The sequence below is a fragment of the Euleptes europaea genome, chromosome 2 (assembly GCF_029931775.1).
Source record: "Euleptes europaea isolate rEulEur1 chromosome 2, rEulEur1.hap1, whole genome shotgun sequence".
Classification (NCBI taxonomy): Eukaryota; Metazoa; Chordata; class Lepidosauria; order Squamata; family Sphaerodactylidae; genus Euleptes; species Euleptes europaea.
The window spans coordinates 46,229,666-46,249,085 of NC_079313.1; the positions used below are offsets into that span (position 1 = coordinate 46,229,666).

General features: G+C 42.8%; 1 protein-coding gene across 1 annotated transcript in view; it reads right to left on the reverse strand.

The window, feature by feature from the left end:
* DPYD (dihydropyrimidine dehydrogenase) overlaps positions 1–19,420 on the reverse strand; it is a 750,022-nt gene that overhangs the window by 396,669 nt on the left and 333,933 nt on the right. Inside the window, exon 9 of the mRNA XM_056844741.1 lies at positions 5,072–5,179. Coding sequence (XP_056700719.1) covers positions 5,072–5,179 — 108 coding nt within the window. The remainder of the gene's footprint in view (positions 1–5,071; positions 5,180–19,420) is intronic.

The following is a 19,420-nucleotide window of genomic DNA, read 5'->3' on the forward strand; positions in this document are numbered from 1 at the left end:
GATATAGATAAACATATAGATAGTACAGCATATGCTTTGCATGTATTCTTGGTTCAATCCCTGGCATCTCCAATCCCAAATAACAGAGTTGAAATAACTTCTGCCAGATGCTGCTGTCAGGAAAAGCAGACAATATGGGACCTGACTGACCAGTTGTCTGACTCAATGAAAGGAAGTTCCATATGTGTTCCATATGTGAGGCTGAGGGGGTTACCGCATTATGTATTCCCAGCGATGTATTAAGATTGGTTCTTGTACGTTATCCGGGCTGTGTAACTGTGGTCTTGGAATTTTCTTTCCTGACGTTTCGCCAGCAACTGTGGCAGGCATCTTCAGAGTAGTAACACTGAAGGACAGTGTCTCTGTCCTTCAGTGTTACTACTCTGAAGATGCCTGCCACAGTTGCTGGCGAAACGTCAGGAAAGAAAATTCCAAGACCACAGTTACACAGCCCGGATAACGTACAAGAACCAATGAACTCTGACCGTGAAAGCCTTCGACGATGTATTAAGAGTTTGAAAACGTTATAAAAAATACTGTTCGCAATTTCTATGTATTCCCAGCGATGTATTAAGAGTTTGAAAATGTTATAAAAAATACTGTTCGCACTTTGTTTGGCCCCTTTAGCTGTGAAGATGTCTTCCAACTACTTTTTAGCCGTGGTATCCAAAAACCCTTTTAAAGCGATGTTTTTTATAACATTTTCAAACTCTTAATACATTGCTGGGAATACATAATGCGGTAACCCCTGAGTTAAAAGGAACCCATCCAACAACCTTGCAACAGTGGTAGCTGCTGACAGGAATGTGTTATCTGAGTCAGAAAGAATGGCTTTGTGCCTGAGTGCAGATGGATTACCACTGATGGCCAGGGCAGAAGCTCTGTAAGTGTTCATATCTGTCAGTTGGGAGGTTCCATTAAATGCACACAACTTCAGCAGCACATTTTAGCCATTACAATAACATCTATGAGACTAATTGCCATAACAGGAGGGGAGTGTAAAAGCATCATCATCCTTGGAAAAATTCTGAGGCCTTCTTGTTTTTAGGAGGGAAAATGTTTCTCACTAGCTTTAGTTTCTTAAGTTTGGATAAGAAATAGGAAAGTTCACATAGTGTCACCAACAGCACATTCCTGAGCTTTGCGGTGGCTGGGGTCGGCATAGCTGAGATGCCACTGCTGTGCCTCCAAAGCCATTCTGCAGCTACTTCAAGGCTTAAAAAAGGCTTAATTTTTTTTTTTTAATGGGGCACTTTGCCCCATTGAAAACAGTAAAGCTGTGCCAGCAAAAAGCTGGCACAGCAATGCTGTTTTGGAGGGGGGCGTTCCAGGCCCGAAAGGGGTCAGGAATCTGCCTACTAGCAGCTCCGCCCCCCCCCCCGGAACGCCCTGAGAATGCCCCCGGGAGGACGGTGCACAGAAGTGCTCCTCTGGATGCTGGCAGGAGGCCAAGTGTTCCTGGGTGGCATAAGTAGCATGGTGCTGGCACAGGGGGCCCGAACACAGGCACAGCCCCTTCCTGGACTCCTAGGACTTTTGTCCTTTCGGCTCAGGAGTGGGCTGTAAGTCAGTATCATCCAGTATGATGTTGTATGGGACACCAAGAAAAAAACCTAAAAAAACTGGATGCATGTAATCCATACAATGTATTGCACAGGCAGAATGGAAGTAACCACTGATTAAACAAATTACTGTAATTTTTAAAATGATACCATAAATAGCGTAAACCTGTAATCTGAAGGGGTCTGAGGTAGCTTCATTCAGCTTCATATTTTTACCATATCATCAATGGTCTATAATTCTTAACTTCGTGCACTGCTAGTTGTGAATTTTCACAGCAAGGGTATAGTACCACAAGTATCAATTTCTTTCAGGAACAAATACAAAAATACCTTCAAACACAGGGCTATGAATACTAAAAAAAAAAAAAAATCTGAACACACTCAAGTATACAAAAACATCACAACAGAGCACAAAGTCACTTGTTTCTCCAAACAGACATAGCATGGAATTTCATTAAGGCTTCACTCTCATATACATACATTTAATTTTGAGGGTAAAAGCTGTGATTGACAGGGCCTGAGACAGCAGTTGGTGGCTCCATTGGTGTTTTCTGCTTCTGAGACTTTATCTGACTTCTACAACTAAATAAGTAATTTATTGGGAAAGTAAGTAATTTATTGGAAAGTATCTCATCTGTTCCTGTGCACTTCCAAATTTTTCCTTTTTAAAAAACCAGGAATGTAATAAAAAATAAGCCTCTCCCTATTCTTTTCACTTTCTGCCCTTTCCTATTGGCACCAAAACTTTAACCTGAAGGAAATCTATCAAACTAGGGCTTATCAAACCCTGCCCTTGTTTTGTCTGTAAGGTTAAGAGCAGAAGAAAGAAAAAGTCATCTTTATATATTTTTTGAAAACTATAGATAAAATTAGATGGTGCCTTAGCAAATCAAAACAAGCCAAATCGGTTACCTAGAAAATGGAGGGCATGTAATTAATCCTAGATCTATATGGCAACACATACCTGGAGAACCCACTTCCTTTCTTACTAATTCACATATTGCAAGTCTGATATTTATCTCTGGAAGCCATGGAGATCAAAGAGATTTTGGCTGTGACTGGTTTGTAATTATTTTCTTTTTATCCAACCCAGTTTCATACTTTGGCCATGATTCAGTAACAGTCTAACTCAGGGGTGTTGAACTCATTTGTGAGGAGGGCCGGATATAACATAAATGTTACTTGGTCGGGCCGACTATGTGTATCAAATAAATAAATACCATAAAATGCCTGTGCCTTTGATAAAGTTAGGATCCCTAGTCCCTCACAATATTATTATTATTATTTACATTTTAAACTGGGGGGGGGTTGGGCTACCTTGGCTGGTGAGCCAGCAGTGGACTCGCCAGCCCAGATCTGGATGGGGGGTTGATGCCAGCCCAAATCTGGACCGGGTGGTAGTGGCTGAAAAGGGAGAAAGAGGGAAAGAGAGAAAGAAAGAGAATAAAAGAGAGGGGGAGAGAGTGAGAAAAAAACAAACAAAGAGGAGGGTAGGTGGCTGGGCTCATGGGGCATGGCGGCCCTGATGTGCCCAAAACAGGACGGAGGGTTGCTGGGTGGGCGAGTGAGGCCTGAGTGGTCTCACTGTGCCCAGAAAGGGACAGGGTGGCTGGGTGGGTGAGTCTGCTCAGGCTTCGCTGTGCCCGGAAACTGGGGAGGGATGGGTTGGCACGCGAGCCCGCTCAGGCCGGGCTACGCCCAGCAAAGATGGGGCAAGGGGGGTAGTTGTGCATGCCTGCTCTGGCCTCACTGTGCCAGGAAAGATGGGGTGGGTGTGGGTGGGTGTGCTGGGCTGCTTGTGCTTTGCTGCACCCGGGAAAGGTGAGGAGGGGTGGGTTGGTGGGTGTGCAGGGCCGCACAGGCCTCAGAATGCCCTGGAAAGACAGGGAGGGTGGGCAGGTGGTAGGGGCCCGCTCGTGCCTCGCTGCATCTGGGAAAGATGGGACAAGGTGGGAGGGCACGTGAGCTGCTCGGGCCTTGCTGTGCCTGAGAAAGGCAGGGAGAGTTTGGGTGGGCACGCGAGCCCGCTCGTGCCTTGCTGCACCCAGGAAAGGTAAGGAGGGCTGGGTTGGTGGGCATGCAGAGCTGCTCAGGCCTCGTGGTGCCCAGGAAAGGTGGGGAGGGTGAGCGGGAGGGGCACGCTCGTGCCTCGCTGCACCCAGGAAAGATGGGGCAAGGGGGGTGGGCACGCGAGCCTGCTCGGGCCTCGCAGCACCCAGGAAAGACGGGGCGAGGTGGGTGGGTGCACAAACTCACTCGGGCTTCACTTCGCCCAAGAAAGATGTGGCGGGGTGGGGGTGGGTGGGCGTGCAGGGCTGCTCGGGCCTCTCTGCACCCGGGAAGGGAGGAGTGGGTGGGTGGCCACGTGGGGCCGGCTTGGCCCTTGCTGCGCCTGGGAAAGATAGGGCTGTGCCCAGGAAAGATGGAACGAAGTGGGTGGGTGGGCGCGCGGGGTCACTTGGGCCTCACTGCACCTGGCAAGGACAGGAGGAGGTCGCTGGCTAGGTGAGCAGGGCCACCGCGGCCCTAAGAAACTCATAAAGGGGAAGGGGCTGGCTGTCTCGGCTTGCAGGCCAGAGAAAAGCCCTCCAGGGGCCGGATCTGGCCTTCAGGCCACAGGTTTGACACCCCTGGTCTAACTGCTCAGAGAAACTTTGAGTTTCAGACTAACTTTCTTGCACAGTAGGACTCTCTTCTTTTCAGTTGTATACCATGAAGAAAGTATCATTCCTATTACTTGATGATCTTCTACATACTAATCTTTAGCACATGCTTTGATTAGGTATACCAATAAAAAATGTATTCAAGTTCTAAAAACATGGAGTGGGGGTGGAGCAGCAGCATAGCTTGACAGCACTTCTTGTGATTTAGCTGCAAGGCTGAGATTATGGACCAATATATTAAATTTGAGTCCTATAGTCAGTTTTGTAATGATTTGTGCACAGGAACATGCAATATTACTGTGAATTGTAAGGAGATACTTCAGATGTTTAAGGTTGCAAAACTATGCATAGTTGTTTGGAAGCCAGTCCTATTTCAATGCATAGGATTTACTTCTAAGTAAATTAGGCTTAGACTTTGCTGTGGTCCTATTCACATTTCACTTACAGGAAGTGTCATGGAAACTAATGAAACCCCACTGAAATCAAAAGGAGGTAGGTCTGCACAAAACCGAAGCCCAAATCTAATTTCAGCTGACTATGAATATTATTAATACTAAACCCTGCAAACAGAGGTGTGTTTTTGGTGTTTAATTGTCAAGGGTTCAAGACTTAAGTGGGGGGGGGGGGAACAAAAATGTCCTACACAGAAACTTCTACTAGTTCCTTCATAGCAGAGCCACATACTAATGGCTAAATAATATTTAATTTTGAATTTTAAAATTAGTATTGTTTTAATTATTGAAGCAAGCTACTTCCAGTATATCAGGAAGCAGAAAACAGAGGCTTGAAATAAACATGTGAATGAATATTCTGGAAACATTCAAAAACAGAGCAGAAAACAGGTACCTGGTTTACTTGCCATAGCCACCAGTGGTAGAAAATCTTTAGACGTGTAAAATCCTTGATCCATCTTCAGACCTTCAAATACAGATTCTCTCTTTGGTTCCGGTAGACCTAACACATACAAAGTTTAAATGGACTGAGTGTTTAGCAAACATGAAACACTGAAAAGAAAAATGGTGTCTTCATCCTGTTGGCCATTAACCTATACAAATTCAGAATGTTCATATGTTGACAATTAGAACATTCAGTTCACCATCAGTTTATTGTTTACAGCACTAATGTTGTCAGTGGACAAAAGTACATTCATTGTACATAGACAGAAAAACACAGCAACCGGTGTGTGTCTAACTATCATGGATTTCGTGGAGTGGGGGCAAAGCTACGTTTTCTTGTTCGTTTCCACATTATGTCTTCCTCTAGTCATACACACCACCTGATTTCCCCCCCTGAAAATTTTAAAGCATAAAAACAAACAAAAACCACAACATTTCTTGCCATGGTGCTCTTGGACTGATGTATTCAATGGTGTGGAGGGGAAGGCACAGCTGGGTGCTGAATGAAAGGGAATATCCTCTCCTGTCCATTTTGGACAAGGGCCTGCCTACCACCCTGCCAATGCAACAGAAATTTTAATTGGGGGCTTGTGCAACGTAGAATCATAGAGTTGGAAGGGGCCATACTGGTAATCTAGAGTCACCCTCTGCTCAATGCAGAATCAGCCTAAAGGATTCCTGACAAGTCTTTGTCCAGCCATTGCTTGAAGATTGCCAGTGTGTGTGTGTGTATGTGTGTGTGTGGGGGTGTCACCATCTCCCCAGGCAGCCAATTCCACTGTTAACTGTAAAACTCCTAACTGTAAAAAACCTTTTCCTAATATCCAGCTGGCACCTTTCCGCCCGCAATTTAAACCCATTATTGTGAGTCCTATCCTCTGCTGCCAAGAGGAGCAGCTCCCTGTCCTCCTCTAAGTGAAAGCCTTTCAAATACCATTACTTCACACAAAGTAATGGTATCGCTTTACTCTGCTCTGGTTAGACCTCACCTAGAGTACTGTGTTCAGTTTTGGGCACCACAATTTAAGGATGTAGACAAGCTGGAAAGTGTCCAGAGGAGGGCAACAAAGATGGTGAGGGGTCTGGAGACCAAGACCTATGAGGAAAGGTTGAAGGAGCTGGGTATGTTTAGCCTGAAGAGGAGAAGACTGAGAGGGGATATGTTAACCATCCTGAAAGACAGGAAGGGCTGTCATATGGAGGATGGTGCCGAGTTGTTTTCGGTTGCCCCAGAAAGTCGGACCAGAACCAGTGGGTTGAAATTAAATCAAAAGAGTTTCCTTCTAGACATTAGGAAGAATTTTCTAACCATTAGAGTGGTTCCTTAGTGGAACAGACTTCCTCGAGAGGTGCTAAGATCTCCTTCCCTGGAGGTTTTTAAGCAGAGGCTAGATGGCCATCTGTCAGCAATACTGATTCTATGACCTTGGGCAGTTCATGAAAGGGAGGGCATCTTGGCCATCTTCTAGGCATGGAGTAGGGGTCACTGGGTGTGTGTGGGGGAGCTAGTTGTGAGTTTCCTGCATTGTGCAGGGGGTTGGACTAGATGACCCTGGTGGTCCCTTCCAACTCTACAATTCTATGATTCCAAATACTTAAAGGGAAATATCATGTCCCCCCTCAACCTCCTCTTCTCCAGACTGAACACCCCTAAGTCTTTCCTCATAGGGCTTTGTCTTCAGACCCCTGATCATCATCGTTGCTCTCTTCTGCACTCGCTCCATTTTGTCCACATCCTTTTTGAAGTGAGGCCTCCAGAACATCACACAGTACTCTAGGTGCAGCCTGACCAATGTGGTGTAGTGGGACTATGATATTTTGCAGTCTGGACGTTATACCCCAAGCTCACATTCACCTTTTTTCCACTGCATCACACTGATTGCACATACTTAGCTTACAGTCCACTGATACCTCAAGATCTTGTTCCCACACACTTCTACTCAGAAGTATATCCCTCATCCAGTATGCATACTTCTCATTTTTGTTACCCAGATGTAGAATCATAGTGCTGTTTTTCAATAACTATACAAAATATAATAAATTGTGCATTTTTTGGTTCTGGCTGACATGCATAGCCATGTAGACTTTTTATACTGACTGTAGTATACTCTATGGGTGTTGAGAGGTGGGCGTGTATGTGCCTGGCTTTATTACTTTTTATTTTTAAAAGCATATTTTGTATCATGACATTGTGCTGCTTTTTAATGAACATTAGGGAAAAAAACATGCACATATCAGCCCTCTATTCTTTCTCACAGGACAAACATAACATATAGGAAGTAATCCGTTAGCAAATGGGGGCAGTGCTCTTACCCCTATGCCTATACCTGTTCCCATGCACTCCACTCCCACCAGCTCCAGGAGGAAGTAGCACATGTGGGGAAGAAGCACCTGATTAGGTATTAGGCAGGTTTCCAGGGGTCTCTTTCTCTGAGTGGCTTTGTGACTGTAAATCTGGAAAATTAGACACAATTTGGCATTTCTTTATTGACTCCAACAAATTTGCTGCTGCTTGAGATAAGGGAATCACAGTGTACATTCAAATATGGACCCCAGCTCCAGAGATGGAGATTGTAGCTAAATTGTTAGCTGATGTTGATCTTCATGTGACTCTCAGTGGCAAAATTCCTGTCTACGGCATTCAATAATAATGATGTCTCAAAATGTAACTATATCATTTATAATTATGTACCTTATTTTTCCTATATTTGCTTATGACCAATTGGCCTGCTACTATAAATAAAGAAGTGAAAATAAAAACTCAATTCAATTTTATTTCATTTTGCTCTGAATGCCTGATTTTGGGCAAGGGTAAGAAATCCCAACATATTTCAGCGCTCCCCCCTTCACACACCACAACTTTAACCAGTCTAAGGCCACAAAACTCAATGGTGAGTTTATTTATTTAAATGTTTTTACTTAGAAGTATATCTTTAATATCAAAATCCAACCTTAAGCACAGTGTACAGCTGATCTGAAAAAATAAGAAAGAAGGAAAGAAACAAAAAAAAGCAAAAGAATAAAAAGAAAGGAAATTGATAAGGGGGGGGAGAAGGAAGAAAAGGGAGAGAGAAAGGGAGGAGAAAAATACAAGGGGGGAAAAGGAGAAAAAAGGGAGAAAATAGAAAAGTATACACACACACACCAACCTCAAGAAATATATACCATATAACCGAGAATAGAAAATGTTTCAAATAAGAGAAACATTTTTCCACATAAGAACTATATGTTACTGGAGGTCAACAACAGGGGGAGATTTTTTGCCTTCGCAACGTGCCCCAGCTGTGAGCTTCCACTTTTGCCTTGTGAACCTGAAAGGGCTGAGGGTGCAGGATAGAAAATATCAAAATAAATAACATAAGGCTGGTCACTATGAGAACTGTGGAAACTGGTCTATATGGACTGACTATTGGCCTGATCCAAGAGCTTTTGTGCACACATGAATGTACACATAAAAAGCAAAGGTACATCTAAAAAAGGCTTGTCAGCAAAGAATATTAGTGAGCCCTGGGGAACAGCAATTCTAGAGGGAAACAAGGCTTAATAATAAATTAAGAAGAAAATAAAAATGATGGTTTTTAAATGGCAAAGCCATTAAGAAGCTCATTTAAATCAGTTTTTAACAAGGAAAAAAAGCGGAAGTAACTATGTACAATTAAGAAAGTAATGGCCCAGATCCTGAGTTGCAGTTAAGAGTTCTTCAGCACAGTTTGTGGGAGGGACTGTATAGGTGTTTATATCATTGTGTAACTGGCTGAGAATCTTTGTGTTTTCCTGGCCATTACTGGTAGACTGGGAACTCCTCTAAAATCACATACTCACATGTGCCACAGCAATACTAAACTCTACTGCATCAGCAAGCATGGCATATAAGCAAAATTTTCAGCCGAAGGGATCTTTGTCTGGAAACAGGGTAAAGCAGGTATAGCATAGTCTATAAAAATTACAAATCAGGAAGCCCACAATTCAGATCTCATCTCAGACCTCATGACCTCAGTAGATGGCCTCCGTGCCAGAATATGCCATCCCCCTGAGTCACATGGAGCCTTCTCAGAAGAGGATGGAATGCCTGTTGCAGACTTCACTACCTTGAGGGAGGGGCTAGCCATGGCTCAGTGGCAGTCCCATGCAGTTTGTATGGTTGCATGGACAAGTTTCCAGGTTTAATCCCAGGCATCTCCAGCTTCAAGGAAGTAGGTGATGTAAAAGACCCTTGATACAGCCGCTGCCAATCAGTGTAGAGAATATAGAACTTGACAGATCACTGATCTGACTCGGTGTAAGGCAGTTTCATGTGTGTTCCTGTGTACTTAATATATAAACTAGTGGGCATTCTAAACCAGTAATTGCGAATTACACACCAGCCTTGGTCCCCTGAAAACCCAGTGACTCTGATATTCACTTCCTATCCAGTGTCTGGGACACAGAGATATGTTCTATGGCTGGGCTACCCCCAACATTACCCCATGAGTACCAAACCAAAACAGAAATGACCCTTAGAATACAAAGAAGCCACCCACCAGCACACACCTTAAATGCTTTCAGTAGCAGGACTTCTACTGATGCCTCAGGAATTGTGGGGCTGGAAGGGCCTACTATGCAAATTCTCAGTTGCTCCCTGGAAGTTGTATCCCTGTTACAGGCCTTGGACGTAGGGTTGCCAGGTCCCTTTTTGCCACTAGCAGGAGGTTTTTGAGGCGGAGCCTGAGGAGGGCAGGGTTTGAGGAAGGGAGGGACTTCAATGCCATTGAGTCCAATTGACAAAGCGGCCATTTTCTCAAGGTGAAGTGATCTCTATGGATGGAGATCAGTTGTAATAGCGGGAGATCTGCTAATACCTGGAGGTTGGCAACCTTACTTGGAAGTGACCTTGGTCTGATCAATTTTTTTTCCTGTCTACCCTGTTTTGTTTGTATACCCATTGGATCCTGTGTTGGCAGGAGGTCCCAGTTCTCACAAACAGCATTCTGAGCACTTGTACAGAGTCAATAGTTAAATTTGAATTAATGATCCCTCTTTCCTTCCTGCAAGACTTGCAAGACTAACACTTTAATGCAGTGGTTCTCAACCTTTTTTGCTCCATTCCCCCCTTTCACCATTGTTTAGAATATAATCCCCCCCTTCCCAAGATAGTCTAACTCAAAAAAACAAACTACAATTTTACAAATTTTAAATAAATTTTACAAATTTTACAGGATATTACACTTTGCTGAATAGTGGTCCCAACCACCCACCCCCAGGAACTCTAAAATTCTCCCTGGAGGGTGAATTCCCCCCTTGTTGAGAACCCATGTTTTAATGGGCTAATAAGCATTCGAACAACCACGATCTGGGCATATCAGCGAACACACATGAATGAGTGGTTCCAGGTTCACAATTCATTAAAGCTTAGAATACAAACCCACTGATTTACCACTGTGTAATAATTAGCAGCCAAATATATCCCTGGCATCGGAACACTGAAATGATTGGACTTAACGAAGAGATGGATTTGGCTGGTTTTGAACAGACAGCTATGACAGCAGAATATTAACAATAGCAACAGCATGCACTGCTATTTATGTAGATGTTTTTTTTTCATATTGCAGGCAATTGAGTACAGTTATCTTTCTGATATTCTAACTAGAAAGCATTATGAGAAGACATTTCCTCTGTGACCATTATGGATTTTAACATATAATCTCCCTTATTGCCATTTGCCATGTTAAAGCAAACCAATAATGATTCAATGTCTTGCCACCTGCAATTCCGTACGAGGAATTTCAAAATCTACCTCATTCTGCTAGGACTTGCCCCTGTGGGAGGAGTGGTATTGAAACTATCTCACACATGCTTTTTTTTACTGTTCTTACTATGCAGGCACTCGATCCAAATTTTTAACTCCCATCTTGGCAAACAATACAGGACTTTCTGATTCTAAGGTCAGAATCAGAAAGTCCTGTCTTGATCTCCTGAATAATAGTTCTTCCTAGGGCTGTCAGTTCGGTTCGTCCTGAACCGAAAAATCGCCGAATTTCCCCCGATTCAGCAGTTTCCGGTTCGGGACGAACCAAATTCCAAAAAAGGCAGGAAACGGGGGAGCCGAATTCCTCGACTTGGGGTGTTCAGCAAATAAATTTGGCAAAGTCAGGGTTCAGTGCAGCAGCATAACCGTCAGGCTCCCCCCCCCCCGCGCGCCTTCACGGGGCTTCGCTGAAGGCGTGCGGGGGGCCCTTTAAACAGATCTGAATCCAGACCAAAATGTTATCTAGACAATCCATCTCCTCCAAGACCACCTGACACTATGTAGCTACCACCCACTAGAGCACCCTGCCCAATAATATAATATTAGCCACTAGACGGTATTTGATTAGGCCATTTGGGTCCAGGAATGCTTTCTTCAGGAGGGGTCTCACAACCACCTCCTTCAAAGTGGCTGGAATGCTGTGTTTTAGGTTGTTTGAGAACATAAGAAAAGCCATGCTGGAACAGACCAAGGCCCATCAAGTCCAAGGGTCTGCTCACACAGTTGCTAACCAGGTACAGTACCTCTAGAAAGCCCACAAACAAGATTACTGCAGCAGCATACTGCCTGTGTTCCCCAGCACCTAATATTATAGGTTTCATTGGATACACCATATATGTGCTGGCTTTTCTGCATTTCCATATGAGAGATAAAATGACTGCTAACATTAGTAGATTTGCCAGAAACAGAGAGGGCAGTTAGGTACTTAGTGCACACCAAAAGGAAAAAACAGGCAAACACAAAAAGACCTACTCTAAATTCAGTTTGCACACTCATCATATCATGTTCTGGAAAGCTCTAGCTTCTTCAAAAACCCCATTTAGTGGTCTGGAGGAAGGATATTGCTGTTTAATTCAAATTATCTACTTTTTGCTATTGTTTCTCCCAGCTCAGGATGAAACCCCAACCATACAAATAAAATCTGACAGAATGTTGGCATGTATCCTAGTACAGGGTTGCTATGCAGAGGAAGACACTGGCAAACCACCTCTGTTAGTATACTGCCTTGAAAACCCCATAAGGGGTCACCATAAGCTGGCTGTGACTTGATGACCCTGTACACACACACAAACACACACACACACATCCTAGAACTCTGCTCAGCAAAGTTTGAGGCTTCCCACCAACTTCAGTGGGTACTTCCTCCAGCAGAAGAGCCACTTAATTTTGAGGAAGGCTTTTCAGGATGGAAGAAGACTTCAGACTTTGCTGAGTGGAGTTGTAGGATATAGGTCATTAGCTTGCAGTCATTCATGCAGTCATGCAAAGTCTAAAGGGCTCTTCAAGCAATTCCCTCCTCCTACCACCAACACCTTCTGTGCTCCTTCTGCTGCTCCTGATGGTCCACTGACTCCCAGGAACAAGATTGTGGCAGGCTGAATTAGGAAGGGGAAGTAGGCAAGTCCAACCCACTCCATCAAAAGATTCCATTGGATACAAGCCATTACCATTGAAATTGATGTCCGGTTTGCATCAATTACATTTAATGGCATAAAAATAGTGTAAAGGTTACATAAAATAAACTTCTGAATTGGGAACACAAGCAATGACAATTGGTCAAAAGGGGAAAAAAATCACCAAGATAGCATACAAAAGGAAATGAACAAGGCATTTCCATATATCTCTAGTTTGCAGAAACTAAAATTTCCCTTAGATATTAAACCACACACACTTTGAAATGCACAGCAATTTGATATAAGCAAAAACATGAACCATTTATAATATTAACATTTTTGCTTTCAGGTGAAGCATTTGCTTGCAAACAGCATTAGGACTTATTGCCTCATGCTATTATAGAAGCAATACAGTATTAAAATACCATGCATATCAAATGTGCATTCCCTCTCATAGTAGTACACTATTAAACAGATTTGCCTCCTCCAACCCCCAAGGAAGAAAAAAACCCAGACCTGCATTCTAGATAAAATCTGTAGACTTCACAGTACATTGTAGACATTTTGCAATTTAAGCATAAAATATTTATTCATACTCAAACACACAGCCTCATCCCCCTCATTCATTAAATATATTTATTTGAGAACAAATCTTTGTGATTGAAGACTTTGTAAGGAAAAGCCCTAGGACTCACAATGTCACCACTCAGCAAGCAATGGAAAGCTGATGTCAGTGACTGATAGTGTGGGCCACTGGATTTGACAGGTAATGCCTGTAGGATGTCCTCTGATGGGAAGTGCATGAAAAAGAATTACAGGTAAAGTTTGCTTTAAGTGCCGAAAAATGAATATTTATGCCGTTCTTTCGCAAACAAGAATATTTCATAGGGAAGGCACAGATTGCCTGTTGTGGGAGGAATTTCACAAAAAGAAATTTCGCAACAGTTAAATCTTCTCTCTCTCCCCCCCAATCAGCCTTCAGCTATTAAAATCCATGTCAATTAGAACAAAATGAAAACAGAAAGCCAGTGTCATCTCTAAGTAGATACTTGGTATAGAGTTATTAAGGTTTGATCCTTGGAGATGAAGAGAACGGCAGACTTCACAAGGAATAGCAGGTGACCAGTATCTCTCAAGGTCAGGATGACAGTGATTAGCATACCAGACAACCATTTTGGAAGGTGGCATTTTAAAAGAACTCCTTTTTCTACTGGAGGATGTCTTGCAATGTTGGCAGCTTGGCGACTTCCCATTGTGAAGTTCAATAGAATGTGGTTTGTTTCCCCTCTCCCTCTGCATTTTGGTGTTTGTGAGGTTTTTGTTTTGTTAGTTTGTTATGTATGTTGATGGAGATAAGTGTTTTAATTACTTCTTTAATGTCTATGCTTTTGTATTTTTCTCCTCTCTCCTCTTTATTTCCTGCTGTTGAGATTAATGCCTCATCTTCACAGCAGGTGGCACTTTGAAATTTGTGGTGGTTTCTGTGTGTGTGTGTGGAAGCCTGGGAAGATTTATTTTGTAATATAACTATTCCTTCTGCATACCCCCAATTATTAAACATACTGAAGATTTTATTACTTTAGGAAGTTTTTTTCTTTTAACATAACTCTCTGATTAAGGCAAATGGTTAATAAGAAAAAGGCAGTAGGGGAGATAAAGCGCTAGTTCCCATATTACATTACAGTACTGGTGTATTTTTAAAAATAAAATCCTCATTATGAAGCATTTACAGAGCATGTGAAATTTCAGCAAAGGCAATCAAGTAGGACTCTAGGCCTGAATTTCAACTACTAGAAAACAGGTCACTTCACACAGTTGGGCCTAAATGACCAACGTTCAGGAATATCCTGGCATTGGTACAGCTGGTGACATATCACAGCTATCACTTATGAAAACATTTTGCTACCATGTTGATCAATACCATGAAGTCTCAAACAGAAGACATGAAGTACCTCAACTCCCTTCCAGAGAATGAAATCAGGTTTGTTTGACATGTTGTACCACAGAAGAAGAGCCTGGGTTGACTAAAGTCCTTCATATTATTTAATGACTGCACTAGCCAAGTGAGATGGAGAAACCACATTTGCCTTTTTCTAAGCTAATTGTGAATTTTTTAAAAAAGGGCTGAAGGATCAATATCTCTCTGCTGATGAGGAATTTTGAACCTGGTAAGAGCCACTCCCCCTCCACTGTTAAAGAAGTAGCCTGTGTAGACCACACCATGCTTATTTGGTTTTCCTAATGCTGTTAATGTAAAATCCCATTCTTTCCAGGGGCAGGTAGTGGTATGACGAAAGACGAATCCAAGACTCTTACCAGATCCAGAATTCTTCCTGTAAATATCTTTGGAATAAAATACTTATTAGCGATTTGAACTGAAATGGCGACAGAAGGAGACAAAAAAGACCACACTATCCCCCAAACAGGAGTTAGCTAACCAAATCAGTGTGGTTAAGAGTGGTGGTTTGGAGTGGTAGAGTCTGATCTAGAGAACCGGGGTTGATTCTCCACTCCTCCACATGAGTGGAGGAGGCTAATCTGGTGAACTTGATTTGTTTCCCCACCCCTACACATGAAGCCAGCTGGGTGACCTTGGGCTAGTCACACTCTCTCAGCCCCACCTACCTCACAGGGTGTCTGTTGTGGGAAGGGGAAGGGAAGTTGATTGTAAGCCGGTTTGATTCTCCCTTAAGTGGTAGAGAAAGTCGGCATATAAAAACCAACTCTTCTTCTTCTTAAACAGGATGGATGTGTTGACACATTGATAATCAGCAGACAGAGACATTCACTTAGAAATATGTTTTCAGGCATTTCAGTTAGCACCTATCACAACCCTTCCTCTTTGCCCCCCATCTCCTGCCTTCCACTCTTCCACAACAGCGGTGGACTCTAATCTGGTGAACCGGATTTGTTTCCCCACTCCTCCACATGAAGCCTATTGGGTGACCTTGGGTTAGTCACAGTTCTCTCAGAACTCTCTCAGCCCCACCTACCTCACAAGATGTCTGTTGTGGGGAGGGGAAGGGAAGGTGACTGTAAGCCACTTGAAACTCCTTAAAAGGTAGAGAAAATGCAAGGTATAAAAACCAACTCTTCTTCTTCTTCCCACTTCTAGAGGACCAAACTACAGAAAAATTCCTTTTACCCAACCCCTTGGGCTTCAGAGCTTCATCCTTGAATAGAGATTGTCCACCAGCAAAACAAAAGCCTTCTCCCCCTTTTTGTGATCATTCCTAGTGCTCCTGGTCCCCAGGAGGATCAAAGTGTGAGTCAGATGAAGGCCTGCAACTGAGTTTTTCCCCTCTTCCCTTTTTTCTCCCCTGCCCATCTGCTGCTCAGCTAGACCTGTCCCACCAGCACCTGACTGGATGCTGGTGGTATGGAAGAGCGGCCATCTTCATGGGTAAGATTATCAAAAGTAGTCAAGGGCATTAAAAGAGCAGATCTTTAATAACTAAGTATAAATCCTACTAACCACAAATAACCTGAAATACCCAGAAGACAGGTAAGTAGAGGCAGAATTCCAAGCAAAATAACTGAAAGGCGTAATGCTATCTCTGCCTATCCTTGCACAGATTCCTCTACATTCTTCACCTTTGGAATGGATGCAAGAGCACAGAAGCCTGACAAGTACTCCCCCCCCCCCGAGTCTGGGCACAGACTTCCTGGCTCAAATAGTCATTCCAGGCTAACAGTTTTTAGCCCCTTTCCTGCACACTGGGAGTGCATTTTCAGGACCAGTCATATTACTGAGAGGAAAGGCAGGCTAAAAGCTTTCCACCAAACCTGTGCTGGCCAATCACCCCAAAGTCTTGCATTACTAATTTTAGTGTGCCAAGATGGATATTAAAAAAAAACCATCCTTTTGACAGCCTGACCAAATGGTAAGATTTTATCCTCAGGCTTGCTCTGGTTCCCAGCCCATCCATCACAATTTACTTGATTATCCTTTTCCTATTTGTGAAGACTTTACTGCTGAGCTCATAGATGTATGCATATTTTCTTAATGCACATTTCTTCCTCTTATCACAGCACCAAATGAGGATTTGAATGCATATGAGGACATGCATCTCAATGCATATCTGCACTAGTTATGCTTCTATGCATGCTGTACTCCCATGCTGAACTGGAGCAAATATGCCCATGAGTCATATCAACTATCAAGGAAATTGGAGTGACACACAAACATTCTAAAAGTCCAAGGCATCAATCTTGTGCCCCCCCCCTTTTAAAGTAAATTCCATGTACTTCATTAAGAATTACTTCTGAGTAAACACATAAGAATAGACTGCAAATCACTGGAGGTCACTGAAGACTAAATTGTTTTAGATCCAATAAAATGGCTTAACTGCATTGTGAATCAAAATGCAATAGAATGAAATTTTATGGAGAAAGAATCTATATCTTCATCTAGCATAAAAGGGCCCTGACATGCTTTCTTGCAGGGGGGGAGGGAAAGATCCTTAAAAAACAAGATCAATTCCCATATAGTTAAATGTGATGAGAGGATAGCAAGATCAATGCAAAATAGCATTGAAAGGCAAAGTGGATATTCATTCTATGCTAGTAATTCCTAATGAAATTATAAATGGCTACATTGCTTGTATTATATGGTACTGCTTTCCTTCACTAGTATAAGTCAATGAGATCAAGTAGAGCTTCACCAAATTACATCAGCAGATGGTTTGACTGCAGGGATACAATATTGTCTTAATCTGTTAAGTAATTAACATTTATAATGCACCAAATGTAAAACTAAACTGCATCCCATTTTTATATGGTATTGAATAAGGAGATGGAAAGTCACTAAGAAATTAATCTTAATACTTAGATCATCTCATTTAGATAACAGATTGTCTGTCTATATGATACAAAGGGGATTTCGCAATCATACACGACATACTTTAGAAAGCAGTGACCCCTTAACATTATGATTGATCACAAATGAAAGTTTAAAAAAACCCTATACTATACACTAATACATTACACTTAAATAAATATGCACACCTACACAAACTCAGTACTAGTGCCTCTTTGAAGACATTAAATGAAGTAAGATAACACATAATCTAATAAACACAAACATCAGTCACTGGACCCAGTCCAATGGTAAATTCAATTGAAATGATTGGTGCTAAAATGGAACCCAAGGTAAGATAATGATCGTCAAGGTGTAAATCCTGTAGAAGGATTCTCTCCATGTGGGGATGACAGAAGATAAAATCTATACTAGCCCATTGAGAGAGCAGGTAGAGAGCTAAGGAACTGATAAACATGGCTGGACCTTGATGTGATGTATGTTTACATCCTCAGATCTTGTCATCATCAGCTGTAGAAGAACATAAGAGCAGCTGAGCTGGATCAGAGCAATGTCCTCTAGACCAGCATCATAATTCACACAGTGGCCAACTAGATGCCTCCAGAAGGCATACGAACAGGGCATGCAGGCCAAAGCCTCCATCTGTTGTTTCTCACAACTGGTATTTAGAGGGTTACGGATTATGATCATGGAAGCTCCATTTAGTCATTGTGGCTAATAGCCATTTATGGACTTATCCTCCATGAATTTGTCTCAAGCGAACAATACCAGTAGATGTTGCTACTAGGGATGTGCATTCAGCAAAGCCAAACCAAAAAAAACAAAAACAAAATAACTTATTGGTATTTGTGGGGGGGGGGGGCTCCCGAAAAAATGGCAGCAATTCAAAAGGGAGCCGAAAAGTGGATTCCGAATCCTACCTTTTTGTGTGTGAGCATGATTTGGGCCACTTCAGTTCTGCCACCATTAAAAAAAAAAAAAAAAGCCTGGGGGAATCCCCTCTCCCCCTCTGGGCTTCGGAGAATCGGGGCGGCATGTAATCCCTTTAGTTCTGTGCTGCGGGCCTTCTCCGGGACTCAGAAAAGGCCCACAACACAAATCTAAAGGAATTCCACGTAGCCCCAATTCTCAGGAGCCCAGAGAATTGGGGTGGTGTGGATTTCTCTCAGATTCCCATTTTCTGCTTCAGGTATTTTCAGGTGTGGGTTTATTAACCTGAAAATTTTCCAAAAATCTGGTTTTCCCGATTTCTCAAAAATTTCCCAGTTTGATAAACCCAAACTCAAAAAGTGCCATTAATTATTTTTTGAAGACTCCTAAAACTGACATTTTCATTGAGCTATCCAGTGTAACTCTGGCCTTTTATGCACTGGTTGTTTCCTCTGGATATGCTGCAAATTCGTATTTGCAGTCGAATTCTCATAGCACTATGCACAGGGGTTTTTCCTCCAAAGAAATTCCTGGAGTACTTGGGATTACTTGGAGTTTCACTGCATGGACAGTGGAAAATGCAGAGCATCTGAACCAAGGGGGGAACAGCCACTGATGTTGTCATTGCTACATGGCTTGCCACCCTCCTTTTTTAAATCTCGTATGCACTCTACCGATAGATTGCAAGTGGTGGGAAAATACTGCTTTGAAATTGGCTGTGGTGTCATTTGTGATTATTCCAGCATTCTGTTGCTAGTCGGGTGGAGTAAAGACAGGGGCATTTTGAAAACAGCAGGCATGAAGTGAACTTTTCTCTCATGCTCTCTCTCTCTCTTTGATCCCCGGAGTAGCAGAAACTGTGCAGTGAGAAAGCCCGTCGCAGATTCTCTTGCCCTGTGTTTGGTTTTCTGGGACTTGCAAAGCCTTCCAACCCGACCAGAAGAGAATACAAACTTGTGGGGTCCCCCACCCACAAAATAAATACCCATAGCGTTCTTACAGATGAGGCAGAATAACCCCCTCCAACTCAACCCATCACCTATGAAAGCAAATGGCTGCTGTTCTTCTATAGCCCAGTGCAGTCTATTCCTCTAAATTAAAAAAAGAGAAAGAAAATAAAGGGGGAAAAGTTTTTCCTTTTTTTGTTCCCTT